Raw genomic sequence first — 24,547 nt, forward strand, 5'->3', positions numbered from 1 at the left:
TTACAACTGTCTACAAGAAAGAAAAATAATGTTTTTCTTTTACTTTGACCTCTTGCTATTTTGGCAAGTAAGATAAAATATATTAGCCATTCCATCAGATGGCGGGAGAGAAAAACTAGCTGTGATGAGGAAAAACGAATTAAAGGAGCATTAATAAAGATTATCTATGAAAGAAAATAAGGTCAAAATTAGAACTCTGCATTTTAAAGCCACCTTTCAGAATTGCAAGCTGCTTTGCCCAATGCTAAAATCCATTCATTTTACTAATCATGCAATCAACCAATCTCCATTATCTCCAGGGCTGGCTATAAACATGCTATACACTGGGGTGAAAGAGGGAGAGTGTGAGGTTGAGAGACAGAGAGAGGGAAAGAAAGAAAGAAAGAGAGAGAGATTACTACACTCAGCCTTTTATAAAGCCGTTTCTTTCATTATAACAGGTCCTTTCATCCAAATGACACAGAACATTTAAATTTGGACATAATACTCCAGTACAGTACACAGCTATAGCTTCAAATGGATTTAGAACCTGCTCCAGAAAGAAAACAAACTCCCTCGCTTGACACACAAATTGTTTACGATTCATTAAAAAGCAAAATTGCATATCCCAGTGCTGGCAGCTGAGTCCATATGGGTGCAAGGGGTATTCACTCATCTCTTTGTATGCTGGCAGTACCAAACCGAAGTTTAGCACTGTGCAGCTGAGATTTTGTGCAGCCAGACGATGCATGAGGTAATTTTCAAAGCTTTATTTGTCTTTAAAACATTAAAATCTGCTCTCTAGCTTACTTTTGATTAAAAGAATGTTGCAAATGGGATGAGGTTTGGGGGTAAGAAAAAATATATCTACTTTTTGTTGTACGTTTTAGATTAGCAGTGTATGAAAGCCTGCTTATTACTCCATCAATAATTGAAACTTTGTATGAAAATTATTTGCAATTAACACATCTATTGTAAAGATCGTGAATTATTCATTTCAGCTAAAAATAACATCTCTTTCATCTAGCACAACTTCAACAAAAAGAGGCTATTTTAGTGATTTTTTTTTCTGTTAGAAAATAAATGGTGTGACGTTCAAGTTTAAGGAGAACTTTCTGCAATGTTTAATCTAAACAACAGCATGTGTGGTTATAAAACTGTTTATTTTTAGGCAAGTGCATTACTAAATGTTTCCAGGATTTTTGCATATTATATTCACAGTACTAAAACATCTGTGAAATAGATGTGACTGAAATGAAACTTCCTCGGACACTTTCTACAGAGGGATAATAACTGCCTAGTAACATTTGAGGATACTTATTAAATAATAAACATGGACATACCTCTTCATAAAAGCAGCCGATACACAATAAAAGAGGAGTGGTAATAAAATATACAAATGGCTTAGAATAAGGCAAAATCACAGCATGATATAAATCTTTGTGGCTAAAACAGGTACTTGAAAAACTTTGCTTCGAAAACGATAAGTAAAAATCAATAACCTTATTTACAGGAGTTTAACAAGCTAAAAAAAAAAGTCACATGAATAATCAACAGTTTATGTGCATGCAAATACCCCTTCCCCCTCCAACTTCTCCTGGCAGAAAGTCTAATTGGAAAATCAGTACTATAAGTAAAGCGGTTACCCTTCCCTATTCCCATTAACCAAACACTGCATGTTACATTTCACTGGCAACCGCTGGCAAACCTCTAGGAGACGCTTAAAAAATTAAGAGTTTAGACAAAACAAAACGGAAAACCCCGAGCCCAAACACCTTTAAATACAAGCCACATGATATACACAATGGCCACCACCAAGCTGCAGAATAAAAACCTTCCGGATCTCACTTTTAAAAGTCTTTCAAGTCCTCTGAGGTCTTAAACTTTCCAAATGATACCAAAATTGGTCCGGGGCGGCGAGGGGGAGGGAAAGCCCCCGACTTGTTTCAGCGTATCATACAATGAAAGTGATCATGCCTTGTTTTGTAATTCCACTCGCCAGTTCTTTTTTAACTGATATCTATGTGAAATGAGCTGAGGTTCACGGTCCAGTTAGGAGCGGATAATACATTCATTGTCCTGGCAGCAAACTTTTCCTCTCACTGGAAGAATTCACGCTTGCCACAAGAATAATAATTACAGAAAACTAAAAATGCGCTGCTAACGAATTAATCCCTAACGGACAACACGCTAACGAGGGCAGTAATGATTTGAGGACTCTCTTCCTCGCAACAGGACTTGCATCTTCTGCTACAATGGGCTATTGTGCATCCTCCTAACTCACTATACCTCTTATAGATTCAAGATGTCAAAGGTTGTCTGGCCCGGCTGACCATGACATGCTAGTTAACTCGTTCTACGGAGCACGTTGGGACTTTATTGAAACTTTAATTGCGCCCAAAAGCAGCTAGAGCCAGACTATGTGGGATCTGTAACACATGGCTCCAGGTCAGCACAGCCCGGGAACCTGTTCTAACGCAAACAAGCGGAGGGAAAAGTTAGATCGGGGTCTCGGCTGAAAGGCAGCACCTCGCAAACCGCGCTCCTCTCACACGTGATGATTTTACACCACGCCACGACTGCACCGTCCCAGGCTTTTACAGTGAGCGACTCGCTGGGTAACAGACTGAACTTTCCACCTCCCCTCTTTACAAAATATTGCATGGTAAAAAATGCACGCGCACACGGACGCTGGAAAGCAGCAGATAAAGTAAAACAAACTGAGCGCTAGGCAGCCGACTGAGACAAGTTACTCTGCACAACAAGGCTTTTTCAAACTACTTCTTTGCACACTTTTTTTTTTTTTTCCCTTAAGGAGAATTGAAAAAGCTTCCCTCTGGAAACTGTAGTGCACATTAACGATCTCCTGTTACACAGGGGAAAGCACACAAGTGGGGCAAGTGTGAGGCTGCTCTACTGAAGAGTGTGAAAAAAATCAAATGTTAATTTGATAAATGTGAGGTCTGGGACATTTTGTCAAAGAGGGAGGGAAAGTAGAAAAGGGAGAAAAAAAAAAGCAGCCCTGCTGCCAACTCACCATCCACCAAGTTCTGGCCGAGATGTCGTAGCAGAGCTGCCATTTGATGGAGCCGTCGGAGGTTTTCCCTGCCATTATGCTGTCAGCAAGCTTCATCTGATGCTAACTCACGGGAGATAAGACACCTAATTGAGAAAACATTTGCACTGGCATGTTGGGCAACATGTAGCCCGGTCCATACCATATGGAATCATGGGTAAAAAAAAAAAATCTCCTTGACAATGAACCAATCTCTCACAGACCCAGTGGCAAGGTGAAGTGGAGATGAAAAGTCATCTGCTCCTAGCACTGTCTTCTCCTCTCTCTCTCTCTCCCTCTCTCTCCCCCTCTCTCACTCACTCTTTTTTTTTTAAATAAGAACCCACTGCTCAACATCAAAGAGAGGCGGTCAAAATTAGGGCTTCATCACTCAGATGATTTTGGTCTGCAAGGTTTTTCTTTCCTTTCCTCTTTTTCTTTTTTAAGAAGAATAAAGAGATTTAATAGGACAAAGGCAGGTAGTGGACTGTGGAGGGAGATCGCCACAGGCTATTAGCCTAAAATTTCTGCTTGACAGATGGAACTGCTTAGAGACTATCATGCAATGTTTAGGGTGGGTTTTTTTTGGTTTTTTTTAAAGACTTTCAGTCTGATTCACTATCTGTTTATCGCAGCTACTTTTCTCATGTACGTGACCGGGAGGGGGAAAAAAAGACTGAGAAAAAAAAGAAAAAGATAGCGTCTTTCTTTCTTTATTTCATAATTGTGTGTATAATCATTTAAGCAGTGAAAGGCACAACAAAAGTATAAACTGCTCCAGTTAATTTCTCAACCCAGTGACAGATGCTTTCTGAAGGAATCAAATGCTCTTCCATTTTTTTTAGATGTTAAAGTTTTGGATCTTTGTTCCTTCTTGATTTTAGATATCAGATCATATTGTATAAATGAATGACTTTTCATATGAAGGTTCAAAGTGCCGCCTAAGAACTGAAGAATTCCCTTTTTATTTATATATTTTTCTTAATATAATTTTGCTACCATATTTTTTAAATCTGGTTTTTAATGTTACACTTTCTAATACCATCGGGTGACAACCACCAAACTCACAGAGGTTTGTTTTTTCCTCATGCAAAACTTCTCTGCAACACTCAAAATTTACATGAGGAATTGACAGACAACTTGGGAAAAGACAACTCCAAAACAAAAAATTTTGAAAAGTTATGAAATTCTGATGTCTAATATTAAAATCCATTTCCTGGATAGCAAAGTCAAAGATAATAATAGATTTTTCCCAATTTTCCACTTCTTCTGGAGCACTGTAAGCCCAACAGAAGCATTACTTTTATGACAGCTGACTATTAAGCAGGCAGTGAATGCTTTCCATTTAAATCACCCTGCTGTGTCACACGGAGTGACGGTTGCTGGGCTGTGACTACCACCCCTCACTGACAGGGCACTCCAGCCTATACAGTTGTGCCTTTCCTCAAGTGCTCGGAAAAATGAACTTCTGAACTGGCAAACGGACTCTTGCCAGGAATATTTCTTAGGGCTGTGGAGCTATGGCTAATACAACTTGCTCACTCAGAAACAGCTACACTCTGCAAATCTTTTTGTGAGTTGAATGCAAGAGGAAAATGTATTAAAACCATCCACTTGATTTTAAACAATATCCTTTTCTGTTGGTATCAAAAAAGGGAGCTCGTGGGCATACAATTCTTCCTTGGATGTTTTGTGTACTAACTGTTGTTTAACTATTTGGCTGCAGCAAAATGATCATTCTGGGCTGCACAGATTACAGAACTGCCATTCAGTGCAGGACAGGACTAACTTTCATTGAGCTTCAATAATACCTTCACATTTCCGTGATGTGCGAGATGATAAGCAAATGATTTAGGGTAGGTACAAACTGCTAATGTAACATGTAGGGACTAGGGGTTTGGGTTTATTTTCCCCAGCCTTTCAATCTGTTTGGACTACATGAAAAATACATTAATGAGTGATCTCTGCAACTACTCATCATACCAGTTTGCCCTTTAAGCTTCAGGTAGCAGGTATAATCTCACTGCAGTTTACAGGAAAGGGTCTGACTAGCATGGGAAGTGTTAAGTTTTATTTCGAGTCCAGGAAAAAAAAGATGGACACTGTGCCAGGAACTGTCTTTGCTCTGGCTAGGCAAAGCGTTCGTCATCTTCTGTTACTGCAGGTTTGTTACCTGTCCTTTCAGTGCGTCGCTGCATATTGAAAAAAACTTCCCTCCAAATAATCCCACAAAATATAAAGCAAAATGCTCAGTAGCAATCAGCCCTTGAATCAGTGTCAGATTCAATTTTATGCTGCTCTCCTGCTCCTACCTCTCAAACCCATCAACATACCCACCCGGCTTATTATTTATTTAGTATTTCATACCCAGTTGTGCTGCACATCATTCCAGACAAGTTCTGATAAATCTCTATTCTGTATGGGCTTTCAGCACCTGGTGTAGTTACAGAGCTCCTGACAAACTTTCCCTGCACTGCTCTATTAAACACTTCTTCCTATAACAATATGTGACTCTACCTCCCAATATTAATTATAAACACACCAACTAAACATTTCTTTACATCATACACTTTTCAGATTATGAATGACAGAAGCATGAAACCATTTCCTTCCTGACAGTGGTGTGGTTATGTGCAAAGAAATGAGGAGTGCTGTTGGTTAACAGCATTTTAAATTCAGAACAATTAGGTGCAGTTAACGTTGCCATTGTTCTTTCTGATGCTGGGGATGGTGGGTTCTTACCCGTAGAGCAATTACTCCTTTTATAAGCGGCTGTTGTTAATAGCATTAAAACAAGATTAAATACAACATGTTAAATATTGCAATTATTGTGGAAAATAAAATTATTTGGTGAGCATAATGGGGAGCAAATCAAGCATTTAACATGATCCAGGAAATGCTACTCCAAACAATTGCATTTGTTTTATGCAATTTTTCCCCTTTGATTGCTGACAGATGCCGTTTTGGAAACAAACATCTAAGTAGTTTTCCTTCAATCAGGAAAAAAACCACACACCAGAAAATGGCTACATGTTTTGAATTTAACTCTTGTCAATCAGCATTCTGCACAGCACTCCCTGTGAATAGTACTGGGACAAAACGATGCCTTCCAAAGACTAATAAGCCACAAAGATGTTTGCTTCTAAATCAGATCTGTTCTGAAGAAAGGAAAAGCCTTCGTGCATCGTCGACATTTGTGCAGACACAGCTGCAAAATAAAAATGCTTGCAATACAGGAGTGATATTTCACATTGGAAATAAGTTAGGTGTGTATGGTTGTGGGCTACAGGAGAAGAGATTTGTTTTCTGACAGCTTCAGGCCTCAAGCAATGGATTGAAGTACTTGCCAGTTTCTTTCTGACTTCCTGCTGGAGAAGTGGCCAACTACCCAAAAATAATTGGCTTAATTGTTGAGCAGAGTTACCTGCAACAGCTCAAACGGTGCGAGTGGGCCCCTCTACCTCCCCTCAGCAGCACACTTGGATGGGGATACTGTGTATGGAACCAGGAACGAATGCTAAAAAAGGCTAATAAAGTATATTAATTCAGATGACTGTATCAAGCTGGCATTTTACAGTCTACTGGAAACCGAATGCATGAGAGCATTAGAAATGTTGGCATAGCGGGTGGTTTCTCCAAATGTTGGCTTCTGCTATTCACATTGGTAAAAGAAACGTGGTAGAACTGTGTGCAGCTCCCAGCACCAGACACATCTTTAGGATCTTAGTCCTCATTAATAGATTATCTACTAATTGCACAGCACCCCTTGCTCATTAACCCTCTCTTTATCACCTTTGCCTCCCCCTTTTTCTCCAGTTGCAATTGCTCAGAACCTTTTCAGCCGATTGCACCAGTGTGATTTTAGATCTGTTCCTAATCTGGAAGGCATTTTCCTTGGGAAGTCTGAACTTAGATGAACTACGAAGAGGATTTCCTTATCTCGAACAGTGACAATTAGTTCAAGTGCCACGTGAGAGCCGGCAGTTGATTTTTGGACAGCCTCTGAACTGATGCAAAGTTGCTGACAACGAGTGTGTTCTAGCTTTTGGAAATCCTATAATCCTGGCTTCAATCAAGAGGATCTGCTGTTGCTGAAGGCGTAAACAAGGAGAGAAGCAGCATGTGACCACGGCTGCTGCACCTTCAAGGACTCCCGAGCCAAAACGAGCGCAATGGTAAAGCTTCTACTGGTTGTTCAACGTTACACATATATTTCAGATGATTTTCCTGAACCCAGGGAAAATAGTTCTTTCCCCTCTGCAGGAAAAGTTGTTTTTGGACTCTGCATTTCCCCCTGTAGCTCTGTTGTGTGTGTTTCTCCCCACTCCCTTCTCACTCCTCTGATTTTCTTCCTACCATCTGTATTCCCCTTTTGCCTCATCTGAAACAAGCATCAAGATCTTGTTTCTGACAGAATGGTCTGTCAATATGGAAACACACTGACATCACAGACAGTGCTGTGACTTCATGTCTGAAAGAAACAGGAGGAACAGATGAAAGGAGTGAAGGAAAAGGAATGACACATACAAACATTTTTAAAAAATAAGTAAAAATTCTTCTCTATCAATCCAAAAAGTAAAGGAACATAAACCAGATTTATTTTTAAGTCTAAATATAACCCACTATTTCCTAATCTGTGACCATAACTCAGTACAACATTTCAACATGCTCTTCACCTGAGAGAGGTCCCTGTCTCCCAGGAGCATGTGCTTGGCTGGCTCAAGGCCCATGTGATAGGCAACATGACCTCGAGAAGGACTGAACAGGGACTAATCTGGAAAAAGCTAATATCAAGCATATATTGGAAGAAATCTTTAGAGATAAGAGAGGAATCCTGCCCTGGACTAATCTATACCATCTAAGTAAATGCAAATTCACAGAATTATAAATAAAAGCATTTATCAAAATTACAAACTCTATTTGGATGCAGCTGGATTAAAGGTATCACTGCCCGCTGGGGTGGGGATCCAGGATATACCCAGAAAACACTGAGCACACAGGGCTGGAATATCACCTTATTATTACTATATTTTTTCTTCCTGGTATGAAATATTAACAAAAATATCTAACCAATATTTCTATTACTAGCAGGTTTTTTTTGCATAAGAATTTAGGAGGAGTTAGAACCCCACATTTCCCTTACTATTTGAAATACGTATTTACTATTTGAAGTATATATTTGGGCTCCAACATTAGAGGGCATCCAGAAGATATTGCTTTCCTGCCATCTCCAGAGCCACTACAAACCTCTAATAAGGAGATTCATAACTAGTAGGAAAGGAGCTCAAGAAAACTAAAAGGTTAATATATTCTAACTAGATGTTGGGTATAGAATGTCAGATCTGTCAAATTTCATTACAGTTTGCTGCTCAATGAAAAAGATTTGATTTCTTTTGCCACTGTCCTACTATGTTCAAGTCACACAGTGCCAGCAGCAACCAGCCAACGACCACAGGCTGGCACTGAGCGGGCCCGAGTGGGAAGCCAGCCGCAAGGACCATCTGTTTCCGATTTCTAGCGAAGCCAAGATGTGCAGTGAAGTGCATTCCATTCACCCAGCCAGCCTTCTCCCTGCTCAAGTTATTAGTGTTACAAGTGAAATTATCTTTTCCAAACAGCGGGGGAGCTATAATCCTTATGGAACAAGGCTTTAAAAAAAGGGAAAAAAAGAGAAGGGGGGAAAAAAAAGAAAAAAGGACAGGAAAAAGGTCCCCCAACACTCCCCCCCTTCAAACATCTTTTGTCAAAGTTGTCGATGACAGTGTTTGTAAATTCAATTGCCATGTTCACGGGTTTTATAATTTTAAAGGATGTTCTATTAAGAACTATATTCTCTAAGGGAAGAATGTGTACATCGGTTCATGGGCTCTAATGTAATAAACCATTCAAATATATTTAGAGGGTTATTTATGAATAAAGTTAAAAATGACAAGATGAATGCTCATTTAAGTCTCTCTAACATGAAGTGCCTTCAAAAACATCATAGGTTTAGAAGTATAATTTAAAGTGCGAATGCATAAACAGTGCTAATTACATGCTACTTACATTGTTTCAATATGTAATGCATATGTTTAACCTCGCAGAGGAAGGATTGGTCTTGGCACAGCAATCGTGGGGATTTAAGGGTATGCTAAACTGATAACTGTAGAATGAGCTCTGACACAGGATATTGGTCTCCTACTGTTACCTAAATGCCAGGTGAAACCAAAGGATTTATAGGAGGGCGGGTGGAAAGGGGAAAAAAAAAGACAACACAATGAAGTGAAACTGAGAAGTTTATTTTCAAAGGGGGAAACATTTATCCTTTGACACCATTCCATTCTGGTGACTTTATTTCTAATATACCATGAGATTAATGATGTGGCTACTGTCACTGTGTCTGATGAACACTGGCAGAGCTGTGGAACAGTTGCTCCCTCTACTATTATTGGACATATTTGTAAATTGGCATATATAAGATGAACTTGTTCTGTATGCCAGCCAATTGGAGTGTCTTATTCAGGAGGACACAATTTTTGTTTTCCTATTGAATTCTACATCGTTTTGAGTTGTTTAATATTAGCTGATATAAAAACTTGTTTAAATTGACAATTTTTGACAGTTTTCATGTCATATAATAATCTCAGTATGACTCTTATGCAAATCAATTGCAGATAATTAGGGAAGTAAATTATCATCATGAAACAGATCTCTGACATACCAGAGGTGAGTCAATATTTAAGTCTTTGCTTAGGGAGGACACAATTGCTGAACATCACCATAATGAGTCACTGTCCCAAGCCCAAATAATTTATTCTTTCAAAAGTAATGCTATCATAAAAGAAAATCCAAAATAGGTAGAATCACAGAATCATAGATTATTAAGGATTGGAAGGGACTTTAAAGATTCTGTTCCTAAACTCACTGCCATGAGCAGGGACACCTACCACCAGACCAGGTTGCTCAAGACCTTTTCCAACCTGGTCTTGAATGTTGCCAGGGTTGGGGCATCCACAGCCTCCCGGGCAACCTGTGCCAGTATGTCGCCACCCTCAAAGTAAAGTATTTCTTCCTAATACCTAACCTAAATTTCCTCTCTTTCAATTCATACCCATTACTCCTTGTCCTATCACTACAGGTCAGTTCCTACAGGTAGGAAGAGAGAGGTCAGGAAAGGAGAGGTGTGCAGAAGAATTCAAAGACCACAAGTGGGAACTGGGTGATTGCTCCAGACAGTTTCTGTGTTTGAGGTCTCCAGGGAATGGGAAGAGAGAGAATCCAGCAGGTGAAAATCCAGAAGCCCTACAGAGTTCTGTCATTAGTTCCATCAGACACAGGCTGCTGAGTACTGGTGCTTACTGAGTACATGACCCAGGTAGACTATTTGTACAGGCATAGGCAAGTCTCACATCCCCATTTGAGCTTGTAGGTAACACCACTAGACTCAAAACTATTTTTGGATTCAAAGACTGCAGTCTTACACGGAGTAGGAAACTAATTTGCCAATCTATCCTTTAATATTTTTACTTATTTGTCCAGTTCCTGATAAGGATTTGCTGCAAGTGGTTCATAGTGGAAAAAAAATTTTACTATTTTTTTACTATGAATCAGGAGGGACAGACAAGTCTCCAACTCTCCCTGGAAATGGCTTTCTTGCATAGGACCTACCCAGTCCAGCAGTGCTGGTGGACTTTCAGGCAGTAGTGCTAAATCAGTGCCTTTTATCATCTACAGCTACATAAAAGACTGTGACTGCTCCTTCCTAATGAGAGACTTCTGGAACGCTCCCTGCTCAGGGCTATTCTTGAGGAATGAGGAATCCAAGACACATGTGGCAGTGACCATCATATTAATCTCAGAGACCAAATCCCTCAAAGCAAAGGAAATATGAACAATTAAAACAATAAATACACTGAATCATAGGAATTTCCAGTGCTCTCAGTACTAACCTCAGTTCGACACATTAATTTGTAATTCTAGAGCCATGAATAAGTAAATCCTCTTTTGTTTAGAGAACAAGATTAAAATGCTACTAATATTAAAACCACTCCTGTTTGCTGGCTTGTATTTGTATTTAAATACCTGCCTATTTCTTTGTTTCACCTCTTGAGTGTCAAACTTGTCCTCCTGCTAATGCAGCTGACTGGTGCCCAGCAGGCTGAGCACCTCAGCTAAATACCTGCAGAAGTGCTTTGGCAAGGCTGAGCTGCTGTAAGCAAATTTTACAAGCAAGTCAGGCATAAGCCATTGAAATAACTCTGGATTGTTTAATATTTAACAGCAAGATAACACTTTTGTGACTATAAAGATATAGTTACACTCTTGTGTAGTCTATGGCACTGGACATCACCCCATGGAAGAGAAATCTCTAAATGTAGTTTATTCAAAACACATCACTCTAAACATCCTTTTTTTTCCTTTTTTTTCCCTCCAGTTAACTGATCACACAGAGAAAGGAACTATGGAGATGAAGTCTGTAGCACTTGTCTCTTTTTCTGTGGTTCATTTTATTTTTCAAAACAGGTTTTAAAAATCTGTAGGAGTCTTAGCTGATTAAAAAAAACAACCCACCAGGAAGGGCAGAAAAGTTTCAGCTAGTCAGGTTGAAAATTTGTCATGAATTTAGAATTTATGAAAATCAATTACTTCAAGTTTTTGAAAATCAAAGAGGAGGTTATGTAGAAGTTCTTTGATATTTTTTCTTGTACCACTGGACATTTCCATTAAAATAAGACAATATTAGAAATGTAGTTATTTATTGCCTCAATTCCGTAGACCTGACATGTTCCTCATGTTAAAGGATTTGCTTTTGCAAAGGATAACTCTGGCTGACAGATATGAAAGAACTGGTCAGCATTCTAGGAAATATAAGGATGCAGGGATTGCAGAGTGTACCTTCATGCACTGTCGTCTTTTCCTAACACAGGGATCCACCATTAAGAAGATGACACTATCTGCCTATTAGGATTCCTTTGCAGGGTTTACAACTCATTTGGAGGGGGGTCAGGGCCAGGAATGTTCCTGGGAGTTTCTGGGAGTGGGTAAAACAGGAGGTGGCCCTTTTGCTGCCACATTACCTGTTCCTCACAAGATTTCTTGCAGCTCTATGCTGGCAGAAGTTTGCACAAACCCAGAAATCAGTCTGGGGGCTGTGCTTTTATCTTCATAGACATCACTTAACAAATAACTGTGGACTCATCTCCATGTTCAGGATCAGATGTTCTCAGTTCTGAAAAGCTCAGGAATGATTTCAAAATGTACTCTGCAGCCTACTTGGTGGGAACAGCTGGAATGTGTGTCTGCATTACCAGCTCTGATATTGTGAGCACAAACACAAGCTGAGTCACAGTAGATGACAATGCTGCTGACAAAATGTTTTAAACTGCAAACTAAAACAACAATGGGATTATTTATGGACTGCAACTCTTACTTTAATGTCAATAAATGTATTGGATAAATTCCCCTTCATTAGCTGGAAACCTCAGAAGGAAACAGAAATATTCTGGTAAACCACAAGCTTGTTCTTAGCAAATAGATGGCTACATTTCCACTGCCAAGGCATATCCAGACTGTTTCTTCACTGGGACAATAAATCTCTGGGAGTGAAAAACAAAGTCTATAAAAGCAAGACCTACAAAGTAAGGGTGTGAGACACATGGCCCTTAAGCCTCCAGAGGATGGCATTAGAAAGTATTGAGAGTAGCTTTTTTTCTTTTTCTTTTTATGAATGGAAAACATGTTTTCCAAGATCTACCATTCCACTCAAAACAAATGGTTGGAACGAGTCCCCGTCACTATGGGAGGTGTTTGCTGTCTTATCTCCTGGGCTGCAGACCGCCCAGACAGAGCGAGATGGTTTGACTGCTGTGTGAAACAAAATAGAAAGAAAAAAAGAAGGAAAAACACTGAAATAGTGTGTTAGACTTCCGTGATTTCTGAGATGCTGAAGGAGCAAGTCTTTCCTTGTAGTAACTGGTTCCATGGATGTACATCAGTCCATGTGATAAGCTGAATTCAGGGTGCTCTAGTCCTTCTCCATCCTACATCCTGGCACCTAACTGCTACCAGAGGCTTCGTGGAGAGAAACAGCACCCAGAGATGCCACTGGCTCTCCCATTGTGGAAGAAACTCCATCAGATCAGCTGTAGTCAGCTTCCCATTCCTTGAGAGGGCTTTTCAAAGTCAGATGGAATGATGCACAGCACCTTGCCAAATAATACTGATGCTTTCTCATGTTTCTAGAGGGAATAGTTTCATGTCAGGATGGAAAATCCAGACATCGCTATCACAGATTGCTTTTTCTCCCTGTTCCTCAGCACTTATCTGTCTTTACTTTTCCTTCCTAAATCTGTGGTTCTATACCTTATCCTGCACCTAATGGCTCGTAAGCTCTTTCCAGGATGGAAAATGTGGTATTCTCTTATCTGTGCAGCATTGTGTTTATTTATAGCATGACAGTAAATGACACTTCGAATTTACTTCTTAGTTTTTTTCTTATTATAAAGACAAGACACACAAACAATTGTGTCTGGGTCGAAGTACATTCTTAACCCCATTCAATTTATTTCACATGCTGAGTCCTCAGGAAGGGGGACCAATGACTAATAAATCAGGTGTTTCTTCCTTCAACTACTGGGATCAATAAGAAGTAGAAGAAATAAGTTTTCTTGTTTGCATGAGATAATGCAGACAAACAGCTCCATGTAGTGGGTTAGAGCATATTTCAAGTCCTAAACTTTGCACACAGGCTCAGCTTATTGAGAATAACTTGTATTTCAGGAAGACTAGAAAGCTGTTGCTAAGAAGGAAACACGGGGCTAAGAATGTGGGTTACCCCAGGAGGTAAAATAGAGAATCCAAGGCCTTCTCCATCAGCTTTCTGTTGAGCCTCTGGGTCAAAATCTATATAGCAACATTCCCATTTCAGAATTCCCAGACTTCTTGCAATATAACAACTATGAGCCTAATGCTCAGCTAAGTAGCTCTGTATTTGCTGTCATATGTAAATGTGCAGGCACACATTCATGTTTTTTCCACTAGTTTAGATAAACCTCATCCTGAGTCAGCCATCTAAACCTCCAGTAGCTGAATATGTTCCAAATGAGGCAGAAAGACTAAGGAGCAAGAGAACTTGGTCTTTGCAGAAATGTAGAGAGTGTATATAATGCACATATATACCCTCAATCAGGAATGGATAGTATTTTGCCTAGAGAACCTCATTTTGTCTTTAAAATAAACACAGAATCAAGTTCCTTCTTGTAATTGCTTCACCTGAGAACACAGTGATCACCTTCCTAAAGGGAAACAACATTAACTACAGCTTGTTTGTGTTTGTGCTGGAAGGCCAGGGCTCCGGTGAATAATCCAAACCATTATTCCACAGTGGATTAACCCAGACAATACTTATCGAAAATGTCACACCACAAATATGAGCCAAGAATTTGTTACTGGGAAAGCTGCCTGGACCAATGTAAAATGAGAGAAAACGGGCAAGTATTATGTATCAAACAATGCAAAACACTTGCACAGTCTGTGAACATGCATCACTATAACTGCTTTTATATTAAACTAAACCAAGTAGAAAGAAGTTAAGAAAACTAAACCAAGTAGAAAGAAGTTAAGAAAACTAAACCCTGTCCCCCTTCAGTGTCTCATCAGACTGCATTGTTCTGACCGCTTCTCAGGACCACAGTGGGTCTGTACTCTCATATTTTCTACTCGCATCTCTGCTGGTATCTCCCTGTCAGCAGTAGCATGTTTCCATCCTCCTTGGGGACGGGACATGTTGCAGGTCCCACCCTCTCCCCTCTGTACATCCTCTTGTCCTACTCTTTCTTCACTTCATTATTTCTCAGACCTGCAGTCATCAGTTTCTCCAGTCTAGAACACAATGCTCAGCAGTCTTAGCTGCACTCAGCAGCAATGCAAACTTATCCCATAGGTATTCTCATCCATCCACATAGCCAAGCTTCTGCTCAGACCTCCCTTGCTCCCCGACTGTGGCCTCTTTGCATTCTCAATGTATTTCTGGTTTCTTTTTCCTCCCACTTCATTCTGTAACACCCTTTCCCTGCCCCACTGGAGTCCTCTGGTCATTTCCACACCCACCTCTGTGGCAATCTACAAGTCAAAAAATGCTTGATTCATCCCACTTACTTGTGACAATATAACACAAAGATATATAGAGACAAATAGAGAAAGCCAGATGTGTTCACCAACCTCTGTGCTTTTTGCCTTCTAACACCTCAGATCATTTGGAGCAGAGATCTTATTAACTCTATTTATACTGCCCCTAACACACAGGGGCCATGAATAGGGATTTGGTTTCTGGACAATTTCATATTAGAAAATAAATGTTATGCTAAATAAATCCCTACAGAAAAGATACTGGTAAAATCTGTCTTGATCTAGGATTTAATAACAAATGCACTCTTTGGTGCATAATAGGCAATTCATTTTGCTGTGCATTTACTCTATTTAAAACATAAAGCACTTAAGGATATTTGGAGTATGCAAGACTATTAGAAAATCAATTTCTATTCTGGTTTATAGCCCAACCACTTAAAGTCTTAACTTGCTACAATTCTCTTTCTTACTTTCTGCTCGTTAAAGTGGATCAGCTACCTCCTGAACTCTGATCACATGCTTCTTAGAGCTAAACTATTTAATTATTGTCTACCACGTTCATTCTCTGTGCTTGCTTATTGCCTACATTTATGCCTTAACAGCATCAGTTCAGGCTGTTTGCACTTGCTCGAGAACCTGCTGCCTCTTTTCCCGAGGTTTGGAGGAGGGAGGCTTTGGTTTCACCGCTGGATCTCCCACTGAACTTTACAAATAAACAAACGGGAATAACTGGCAGGAAGTCCTGTCCCTTCGTGAGCAGGGTTCCGGCTCAGCAGAGGGCAAATCAGGCAGCATCATTTTCACCCCACACAAAGTGTCCATTCTTGACTCCTTGACCAAAGGAAGCAAATGCAGAGGGATGAGGAGCACAGCACATCTGCAGGGCTGTATTTCACAGGAAGCAGTGCAGCTCCTCCACAGATAAGTTTCACTGAAGAACAAAGACTGATTTTGTTCATTGCTCTGAGAATGCTGCATTGAACCTGGACTGAGCTTTGCATTCCCTGAAAACAAGGCTTAGAGAGTGAAACCCAATTTCTCCCTCACCCTTGTTCAAATCAGCCCTATACTTACCATATGAAAAAAGCTTAAAAGACACTCACTCTTCTCCAACTAAGTTTACGTTTTATGTATTGATTTTTGCAGGCTACACACAAGTAAATGCACCCAAGATAAATCTCAGAGCAGCAACAGCTAAACCAGTTACACAAAACTCGGTCTCCTGTGCTGAGTTGCCTTAAAGCTTAAGGAACAAAATATTTATGACTAAGAACAAGACAAATGGTGCAATAATACATTAGCCGGCAGTACTGTCACTGATTACAAACATATTTTGAGCGTATATATTTCATGTACATCCTAACCTCAGAGGCTTTCTACCCACTACAATTGGTTTTCCAACAGCTCCACATTTACCAGGAGATAATGAGGTGTGTTTTTGAATGATACAAGCAGCATTAGATGTAGTGGGAGCCAAAACATGATCATATTAAAAGCAAATAGCAGAGCAGATTACCTCTTGCCCTCTCTTTTAGCTTGAGCAGCATATTCCAATAAGTGCAGAAGAGACACTGTCAAGTACTTTATGGTTTCATTTTCTTTTTTTTAATCTCCATTGCTTGCAATGTCCTTGCCCTCTTTAAAAGCTGCAGAATAAAATTCCTTTCTCAGTCAATTTTATACTTTTTCCCTCAGCAAAAATGACTAGGGAAAAAAAAAAAGCTCAGAACTTCAGCACCTCTCCAAGAGAAGAAGTAGAGATAAAGGTTAAAGATAAGAAGTTTTCATCAAAATCTAAAGGAACCACTAAGTTCAAAAGGAGGTCATCTGTCCTGTTCCTAATTATTGCTCATTTCCACTGTGCCCAGCTCTGGAAAAATAGGGGAGAATTTTATAGCAAACTATATATAACAGGAAGTGCAGCCTTGGAGATTCTTGCTCTTTAAGGAGGACAGTAGGGCCTTTTCTCAAAATATTTCTTGGGCATTTTGGAGCAGAAGTTCTGAAACATGATGAGAACAAGGTAACAGTGGTGTGGGGGAGGTCCCTGGATCTGAGCAATATCCCTACAGCAGCTCGGTGATGTGTATCCAAAGAATTCCCATTGGTGGCTGCCTGATCCAGAGCTGGACTGCAACGGGAAGGAAAACACTGTTTGTACTGGCTCAGGGACTTGGAGCCACACGGGACAGACGGGGTCACCTGGGAAGGCTGAAGGCTCTGTGTTTACTCTGGCTGGGCAGTTCAGAGCTGGATGCCGTCTCTGTGAAGCAGAAAATATCCAGAGCCCCTGAATTTATAGGTTGGCAGCCTCTATTTTTTTTCCTAACTGCAATGGAGAAACTGTCTCTTGGTGGTTAATGATAGTAATTTTCCTTCAGTTTCAGGGCTGATAAGATTATTTTTTTCTGTAACTTAAAAGTTATATTTCTGCAGAATGTTATTTAAACACTTGACCCTTGATATGTACTGTATGTCACATATGGGGTGCTCCTTATGATTTAGTCAGCATATAGTTTAAATATGGCATTCACAGTGGTGGACATTTCTGTACAGAACCTATAATTTACATGAGCTGTGGGACTAAATTTGATTTAATTTCTTTCTCTCTTCATGTATTGCAAGTCAATGCAACATGAAGCAGAAACAGCAATATGAAGAAGAAAGATCTCACCTCCCCAATTCCTTTCCCAACCTTTCAGCCAGCTCAAGTGTTTCAAGAATTTATTGGATGGCATCACATCTAGTGAATACTCTCCAAAAGAACATTTGCATCTTGTGTTACATGGAGGTTTGGTCAGCAGATGCCATTGTGGCAGTGACAAAAAGCTTTGCCTGCATCTTATCCATCCTTCCTGTAAACTTCATCAAACTTCCCTCTTTTATCTTTTTCTTTAGGGAAAGAAAAGGGAAGCACTGGGCTTCACTGGGAAGCAGCTCAGGTCTCCAATACACTGAATGAGCTGATTTCTCCAGCCCAACCTCCGATACATTTAAAATGAATCCCGAAAGAACTGGAGACTAATACACAGCATAGCTAGAACTCCATTACAAAAGACAAACCTCAAACAGCAACTGAAGTTATTCTTTTGCCAAGGAACAGATAACTTCTGTTTAAGTAAAAGTAGCACATTACCTTGAGAATAGTGTTTCATAAAACAGGATCTTTCTACCTCTGGGTCACAGCTCCCAGTACATTCTTTTGTTGCTGTGTTTTTTGCTGCCTGCTTCTGGCCGTAATGAATCTTATTGCATAAACCTGAAACTCAGGCATCCACTCCTGTGTGTAGAGGAACCAGCGCAGGGAAACAGACATAATCAAATTTCCAGAAGTTGGGCTTGTTTTCAGTTGGTTGCAGCAAGTGAAGATGCCAACACTGGACAAGGTGGTCTTGGAAGCACAGTCAAGTGCATCCTCACTTAAAAAAGGGTAAGAAATAGTCCAAAAAGAGACTAAAGCAGAAGATGTAAATCAAGCCAACTGGATTTCCTGACAGGACACACGGTGGAGAAAGGACCCACAACAAATATTTAGTACCCCAACCACTTCCGTGTATTTCCTGAGAGTGTATCCGAAAGGACTTGTCTATGGGAAGTTTGAGCAGGGAGAGATTTGGATTTTAGTGGGGTCTGCACATTTGTCACAGCATCAGCTGATCCATGGACACAGTGTGTGCTGTGGCACCAGCTGATGCTGCTGAAGGCAGAGGCCAAGCCCAATGACAAGATATGTCTTCTGTAGGGACACCTTTCTTTAATTAGTCTGCTTGCAGCCTCTTGCTTCTTTCCCACCTTACTTTCCTCCCTGGAACACAAAGGAGGAGGGGAGGGAAATAGCTACTGGCTGTCAGCTGACTCTGGGGGGAAATTAGATGGAGAATCCCTTTGAGATGGTACTTTTTCACTCCCTTTCTGATCAGTGCAGTGTCCTAAGCAAAGCCACCACCTCCTGCTTCCCCGTCTCCCACTCCAAAATCCCCTGGCAGCTGTGCTGTTGTGGGTGTGCAAAAAATCCAGCAGCAGCATTCTGAAGCCAGGAGGTGAAAGAAATTATTCCCACAAGCTACAGAAGACACAGCTGTGAGAGGACACGTGGATTTGGACAGGGAGCTACTACAAAATGTACTGAGGGCACCTAGGAATGGATCCTTTCCTTTCTCCAGGTATCCCCAAAACAGTCCAAAACTTTGCTGGTCGAGGAGATGTGCAAAGCACAATGTGTGTAATTTATTATGTCCAGCAATAAACAAAATATTAAGTGCATTTTTAATGCTTTAAAACCTTTTAGAAGACTTTTAAACCTTTCACTGGGGGACATAATTAACGTTGTTTTGCTATCTGCAACAGACCTAGCCTCCAAACACATAATTAAGCAGTCACAAATTGCAAAATTGGTTTGTTTGGTTCCCACACCACACAAATATTGATAAAAGCTTTTTTTGCTTGTCAGTTATTGCACTGTAACTTACAGGCTATGGGTAACACAATTAGGCAAGTTTGGAGCTTTAAGACCACATCCACATCTTCCTATGTTTTCCAACACTGAATATTTTACTCAGTGTGTTCTCTATGGTTTCAGTGGCTATATGCACTCAGATAATGTCTCAGCTACAACTTGAAATAGAAGATTTAAAGCTCATTAAGTATAAAGGATGTTTTTATTTCTTTGTGAGACAGAGAGTTGGTTATACTCTCCTGTAGCCAGTTACACCATCTCTAACCACTGCAAGGATTCATAAGCACCAGCATATGCAGAATGACTGGCTACATTTTGTAGTTCAATTCTTATGGACACAGATACGTGTCCTGGAGACCAGAAACACCATATGCTCTAGGAAGCAAGTGCTGGGGCTTCTGCACCATCTCATGTACTCCTCCTGTTCCTCAGACTACCCACTGAATAGTCAAAGCTGTTACACAATATATGTGTGATCTATAGCAAAAAGTAAATGCAGAAGATGGTGTGTAAATCATTTAAGCAGGTTCTCTGCAAAATTTCCAGTAGTAGCTTTTTGGCACTACCAATCAGCCAGAGAGTGCTTCCAGAAAGAATTGTTATTGCTGGAACTTTAATTCTTTATGGGAAAAGAGCCTAGATTACAAGGATGAAAACAGAAGTACATGAGAAACACCTGAGGAAAGAAAAGAATTGGAGGAGACTGACATTCTCTCATAGGTTTCCCAGACTTTTATCTAGCAGCAAGTTAATTCTTAAGGTCCCACAGGACAGTTCAAAATACGAAGAAATATTTTTGCTTGCTGTCAAACACACTAGTTAGCTGAGGCCTTTAGATCCCAACTCTGAACAAGAGTCTATGTAAAACATCAAAATACTTGGAGGGTCAGCAGGAATAACATAAGGAAGATACAATATTTCTATGTGCTCTTGTGGGTGTTGGGAGAACCACAGTCTGCTCTTCAAAGGCTAGAGAGACTTCCCAGTCTGGATTTGTACTTATTTTCCAGCATGATTTCCAATGTGCCCAAGACCAAATGTCCAGACTAAGTACTTTCTGGAAAGAAGAAATATCTCAGTGTTGAATTTATCATGGCAGGATGTTTCACCAGCACTTGGCTCATGATGTTTAATGAAAGAGGAGAACTCATGCAGCAAATGAGACTGCTTGAGAAAGCAAGTGGTGGGACTCTGAGCTACAGGCACCCCACTTCAGAAGGTTACCAAGGAGAGTATTTGCTAATATTTGCTCTTCAGAATTAGTTCCCCTCAATCTAATTCTTCCTCTTCTCCTGTGCACTGTCTCTCTGCATTAAGGGAGATACATACTCAGTCACGAACTAAAAAGCTTTGCTATTAAAAGGCCAAATTCACCATTCTGCTGCCATCTCTATGGCTACAAGGTTGCACTTTCAAAAGCATACAAAATTAGACTTTGGTTATATCTATATAAAATGAATGCCTTATGAGAGGTGATCTGGATTTATGCTGGTACAAGCTAAATTTAGCCCTGAAGTTGATGTTTCAGGGATGTTAATGAAGTGATAATTTTATATGGCTTAAAATAGAATCGGAAAACACCTACCCAATTTTTCTAATATCTAGGTTAGTGTGTCTGCTCCTTCAGTTACTTTTTGCTTTAAATTATTAGCATTTGACTTGTGGTTTTGGCAGCCATAGTCTGCTTCCTCCAATTAGCAAAGACTGAGAAAGGATTTCTGGGCTTTTAAATACAATTCAGTATGGACAACTTTACATTAGCTTCACCCACTGAGACACACAAGCAGCTTGTTTGCACCAGGTTGATTCTGCTGCAGAAGCATTGCTCGTGTAATCGTCACACCTTGGCTAAACCCATGGTATTAATTCACCTGAGCTAAAAACTGATCACGACACACAGGTGAGATTGTGCAGGTGTTATTGGCAGAAGCACAACTGAACCTGCACTGCAGCAGTGCAGGTGTTCTGCCACACCTCACACTGCACCAGAACTTCTATACAAGCTCTAGTTTTCAGGCCACTACGTTGACTCGGATGAAGGAACTCCCTCTCCCATGAGTGCTGGAATTTGGAGTTATGAGGTTTGTCTGCATGCAAACAGAAGCACACTCACATCTGAGCATGTAACTATACGTTTGGACACATAACTACATGTGTGCACTACTATGTGTGATTCACAGAAGCTACACGCTACATGTCACTTGCTAATCACCAGTAAGAGGTCACTCTAGCCTTTTATTGACATTATTATTTTAAAATGACTAAATTAAGTGTATTTACAGGTTCTCGATCCAGTCAAGGAACGAGCAGGTTGTTAACAGAAGCTGCAAATATCTGAGAATTCAAAAAGCTTTAAGGTCTTACTGTGCCACTGCTTAGCATTTGCAAGTCCATTTGTAATCAAAAAGCATCCTGGTGGTCCATATCAGCATTTACAGGACCTCGAAACCAGCATGTCTCTGCCTCCAAACACTTCTCTTAGAGAAAGAGTCCCGGAATCCCACAAAGATCCTCTTTTAAACACTTATTTTATCCACTTTCATCTTCATTGGGAAGGGGGGCACATCTAGACTTTTCTGTGCTCTGAGCAAAGATTAAGTGCTGCAGGAAAATACATCTGGACTGCTCTGCCTGCCTCCTTCCTGCCACTACAAGACAGAGGAACTGCACTATGGGCAGTTACCAGACTCCGCAGGTAGCGTCAATTCTGGCTCTCCCTGTCAGCCCCAGTTTATGTTTTTAGTGCTCTGTGCTTGTGAGCAAGGCAGGAGGTGCAGGGTGCAGAGGCACTCCCACTCTGCCATAAAGGATAACTCCCTGCTCCTGGGCACTCTGCCCCCTTCAATCACTGCCAGCCTTGGGGGGTTGGCTATGCTTCAGCTCGCCTCCAAATGAAGCTATGGAGGAGGATCCAGGCGATTCGGGTGCTGTGGGATGGATGTCAGAGAGCTGGGCCCTCAGTAATTAATGGTTCATAAAGATTCCTGGTATCCAAAATGAGCCTGGTTATGTGACTGCATCAGTCTGTTCCAGGGGATGATCAGAGGCAGGTGAGAGGAATACTCTGTGTGATCCCTCTCCAAGCTGTGCCTGGGGAAGTGCCACGGCCAGGCTTTTTCCAGGTATTGTTATTAACCATAACATTCCCTTCATGCTCTGACAATGAGTGTAAATGGCCCCAAAACCAAAGGCCTGCAAAGGACAACAGAGGTCAGGTATCCTAGAGCCAAACTCCTCAGGTTTGTGTCAACTATTCCTCTCCTGTGCTGAAGATGCAATGTCAGACTAAAATAATGAAAAACAGGGCAGAGTTTCAGTGAAGTAAGGTCATTCTCACGGTCGTGTTTGCCTGAAGTAGGAATTAGCAGATGATCAATAAACTCCAAAATCCTGAGGTTTTTTTCAATGAACTTTACCAGTTTAACCACAGAAAGAGATGTAAATAGGTATTCAAACTATTTTGTGCAGAAACAAAATAACAGAACACAAATCTTTTTTTCTCCCAGTAAAGAACATTAAATGACTGAGAAGCAAGAGCTGGGTGTGGAAGAAACATTACCTTTGTGTAAGAATTACTGGTCTCTCTGGAAAGAAACTTCACTCAGAATTAAACTTCATCCACTTCATTCAGAATTCTACCCCCTCCTCATTTTTCCAACCAATATTTAAATTTATTGCTTAAGAAAAAAAATTTAAATGTCTCCTGACCCCTGGAAGATGCTTTATTCCCAGTAAAGATCCTTTTAAAAAATGCTTTGATTAAATGAAGAAGGAGAAAAGATGAATAGACAGCTAAATATCCTCTAATAAGAAAAGTTAATAAGGAAAACGGTTCTAATATTTCTTTCTCTGATAATGGTTCCATTGTTTTGATTGGAGAGGTAGAAGTGAAGCATACACTCAGTGATGCATTCCCATGACTAAGTCACCTGTAAGATTGCATTTTGCATTTGAAAGCTCTTTGACAAGGTCTGTCCCAGGGTAGATGCCTTTGCTTCTTTGATGCGGTTAAGCAATTTTGCACTAACATGTAATAGATTAAATTAGATTTAGTCTTCCTTGCATGCTTTTATACGAGTTCTGGGTTAGAGATGTAGCTCAGCAACATCCACTTGCAGTGAAGTGCACACTTGAAGGCATTTTGCAGGATGGGCTTCAATAATCAAAATGAGAACACAAACCTCTACTTGTACAGAAAAAATATGCTCCATTTCCCCTGATCCTACTCTTCTTTTTCCCTGTTATATATGAGCTGGAATATCAAGTTATCTACAATAGAATCTACTATTCTATAAACACCTTTCGAGGGGGGGAAGACAAACAAACCCCACTACACTTAATATCTCAATCTGTTATCCCATTAAGGGCTTAGAGGTTTTGAGGAAAACTGAAAAGATTGCGAGTTTTTTGTGTTGCCAACAACTAACTATCCATTCATCATCCCTGGAAGTGTTCAAAGCCAGGTTGGAGGGGGCTTGGAGCAACCTGGTGTAGTGGAAGGTGTCCCTGACCATGGCAGGAGAGCGGAACTGGATGATCTTTAAGGTCCCTCCCAACCCAAACCATTATGGGATTCTATGATCCACATCACTGATGAAACATGGAGCCAGTAGCAGGAAAAAAACAACACTAAATAGTTGCTTTCATCTTATAAATTTAAATAGTATTTAATGAAGGCATCAACCAACAAAAGAAACATTTTGTTGATATTTGCTATGACATAAAGTAGTCTCAGAGAATCCATTTGAGGGAAAAAGTACCCTTGATCAGGCAGTCTGCATTCAATAACATAGAGGACATAAGAATTTCATAAGAAATAAATGTATTAATTAGGCCTGTTTTTTTACTACCTGGCTTGTATCTAAAGGTCTGGTTCAAAGTGAAAATGGAAAGTTTCTCTTTGATTTCAGGGGACTTTGGCTGTGTGTTGCTTAATAACATCTTTGCTAATG

General features: G+C 40.3%; 1 protein-coding gene and 1 long non-coding RNA gene across 14 annotated transcripts in view; one reads left to right on the forward strand and one right to left on the reverse strand.

Moving 5' to 3' along the window:
- NFIA (nuclear factor I A) overlaps positions 1–24,547 on the reverse strand; it is a 411,264-nt gene that overhangs the window by 349,056 nt on the left and 37,661 nt on the right. For 10 of the 12 annotated variants that reach the window (XM_018072111.3, XM_018072107.3, XM_018072106.3 and 7 more), the window contains exon 3: positions 3,017–3,141. The exons of 1 other annotated variant lie outside the window; for it this stretch is intronic. In XM_018072111.3, coding sequence (XP_017927600.1) covers positions 3,017–3,112 — 96 coding nt within the window. In that variant the 5' untranslated portion in view covers positions 3,113–3,141. Of the gene's footprint in view, positions 1–3,016; positions 3,142–7,390; positions 7,445–24,547 lie in introns of those variants that run through there. One more of the 12 variants, XM_018072101.1, reaches the window with a different exon arrangement.
- LOC108639580 lies at positions 527–8,972 on the forward strand. Of its 2 annotated transcripts, XR_001920596.2 has the most exons (3): positions 527–733; positions 4,761–4,890; positions 6,851–8,972. It is a non-coding gene; the product is annotated as an uncharacterized LOC108639580 (long non-coding RNA). The 2 variants fall into 2 exon arrangements; XR_001920597.2 differs by lacking the exon at positions 4,761–4,890.

Source organism: Manacus vitellinus, unplaced genomic scaffold (assembly GCF_001715985.3).
Source record: "Manacus vitellinus isolate BGI_N305 unplaced genomic scaffold, ASM171598v3 scaffold_21_pilon, whole genome shotgun sequence".
Classification (NCBI taxonomy): domain Eukaryota; kingdom Metazoa; phylum Chordata; class Aves; order Passeriformes; family Pipridae; genus Manacus; species Manacus vitellinus.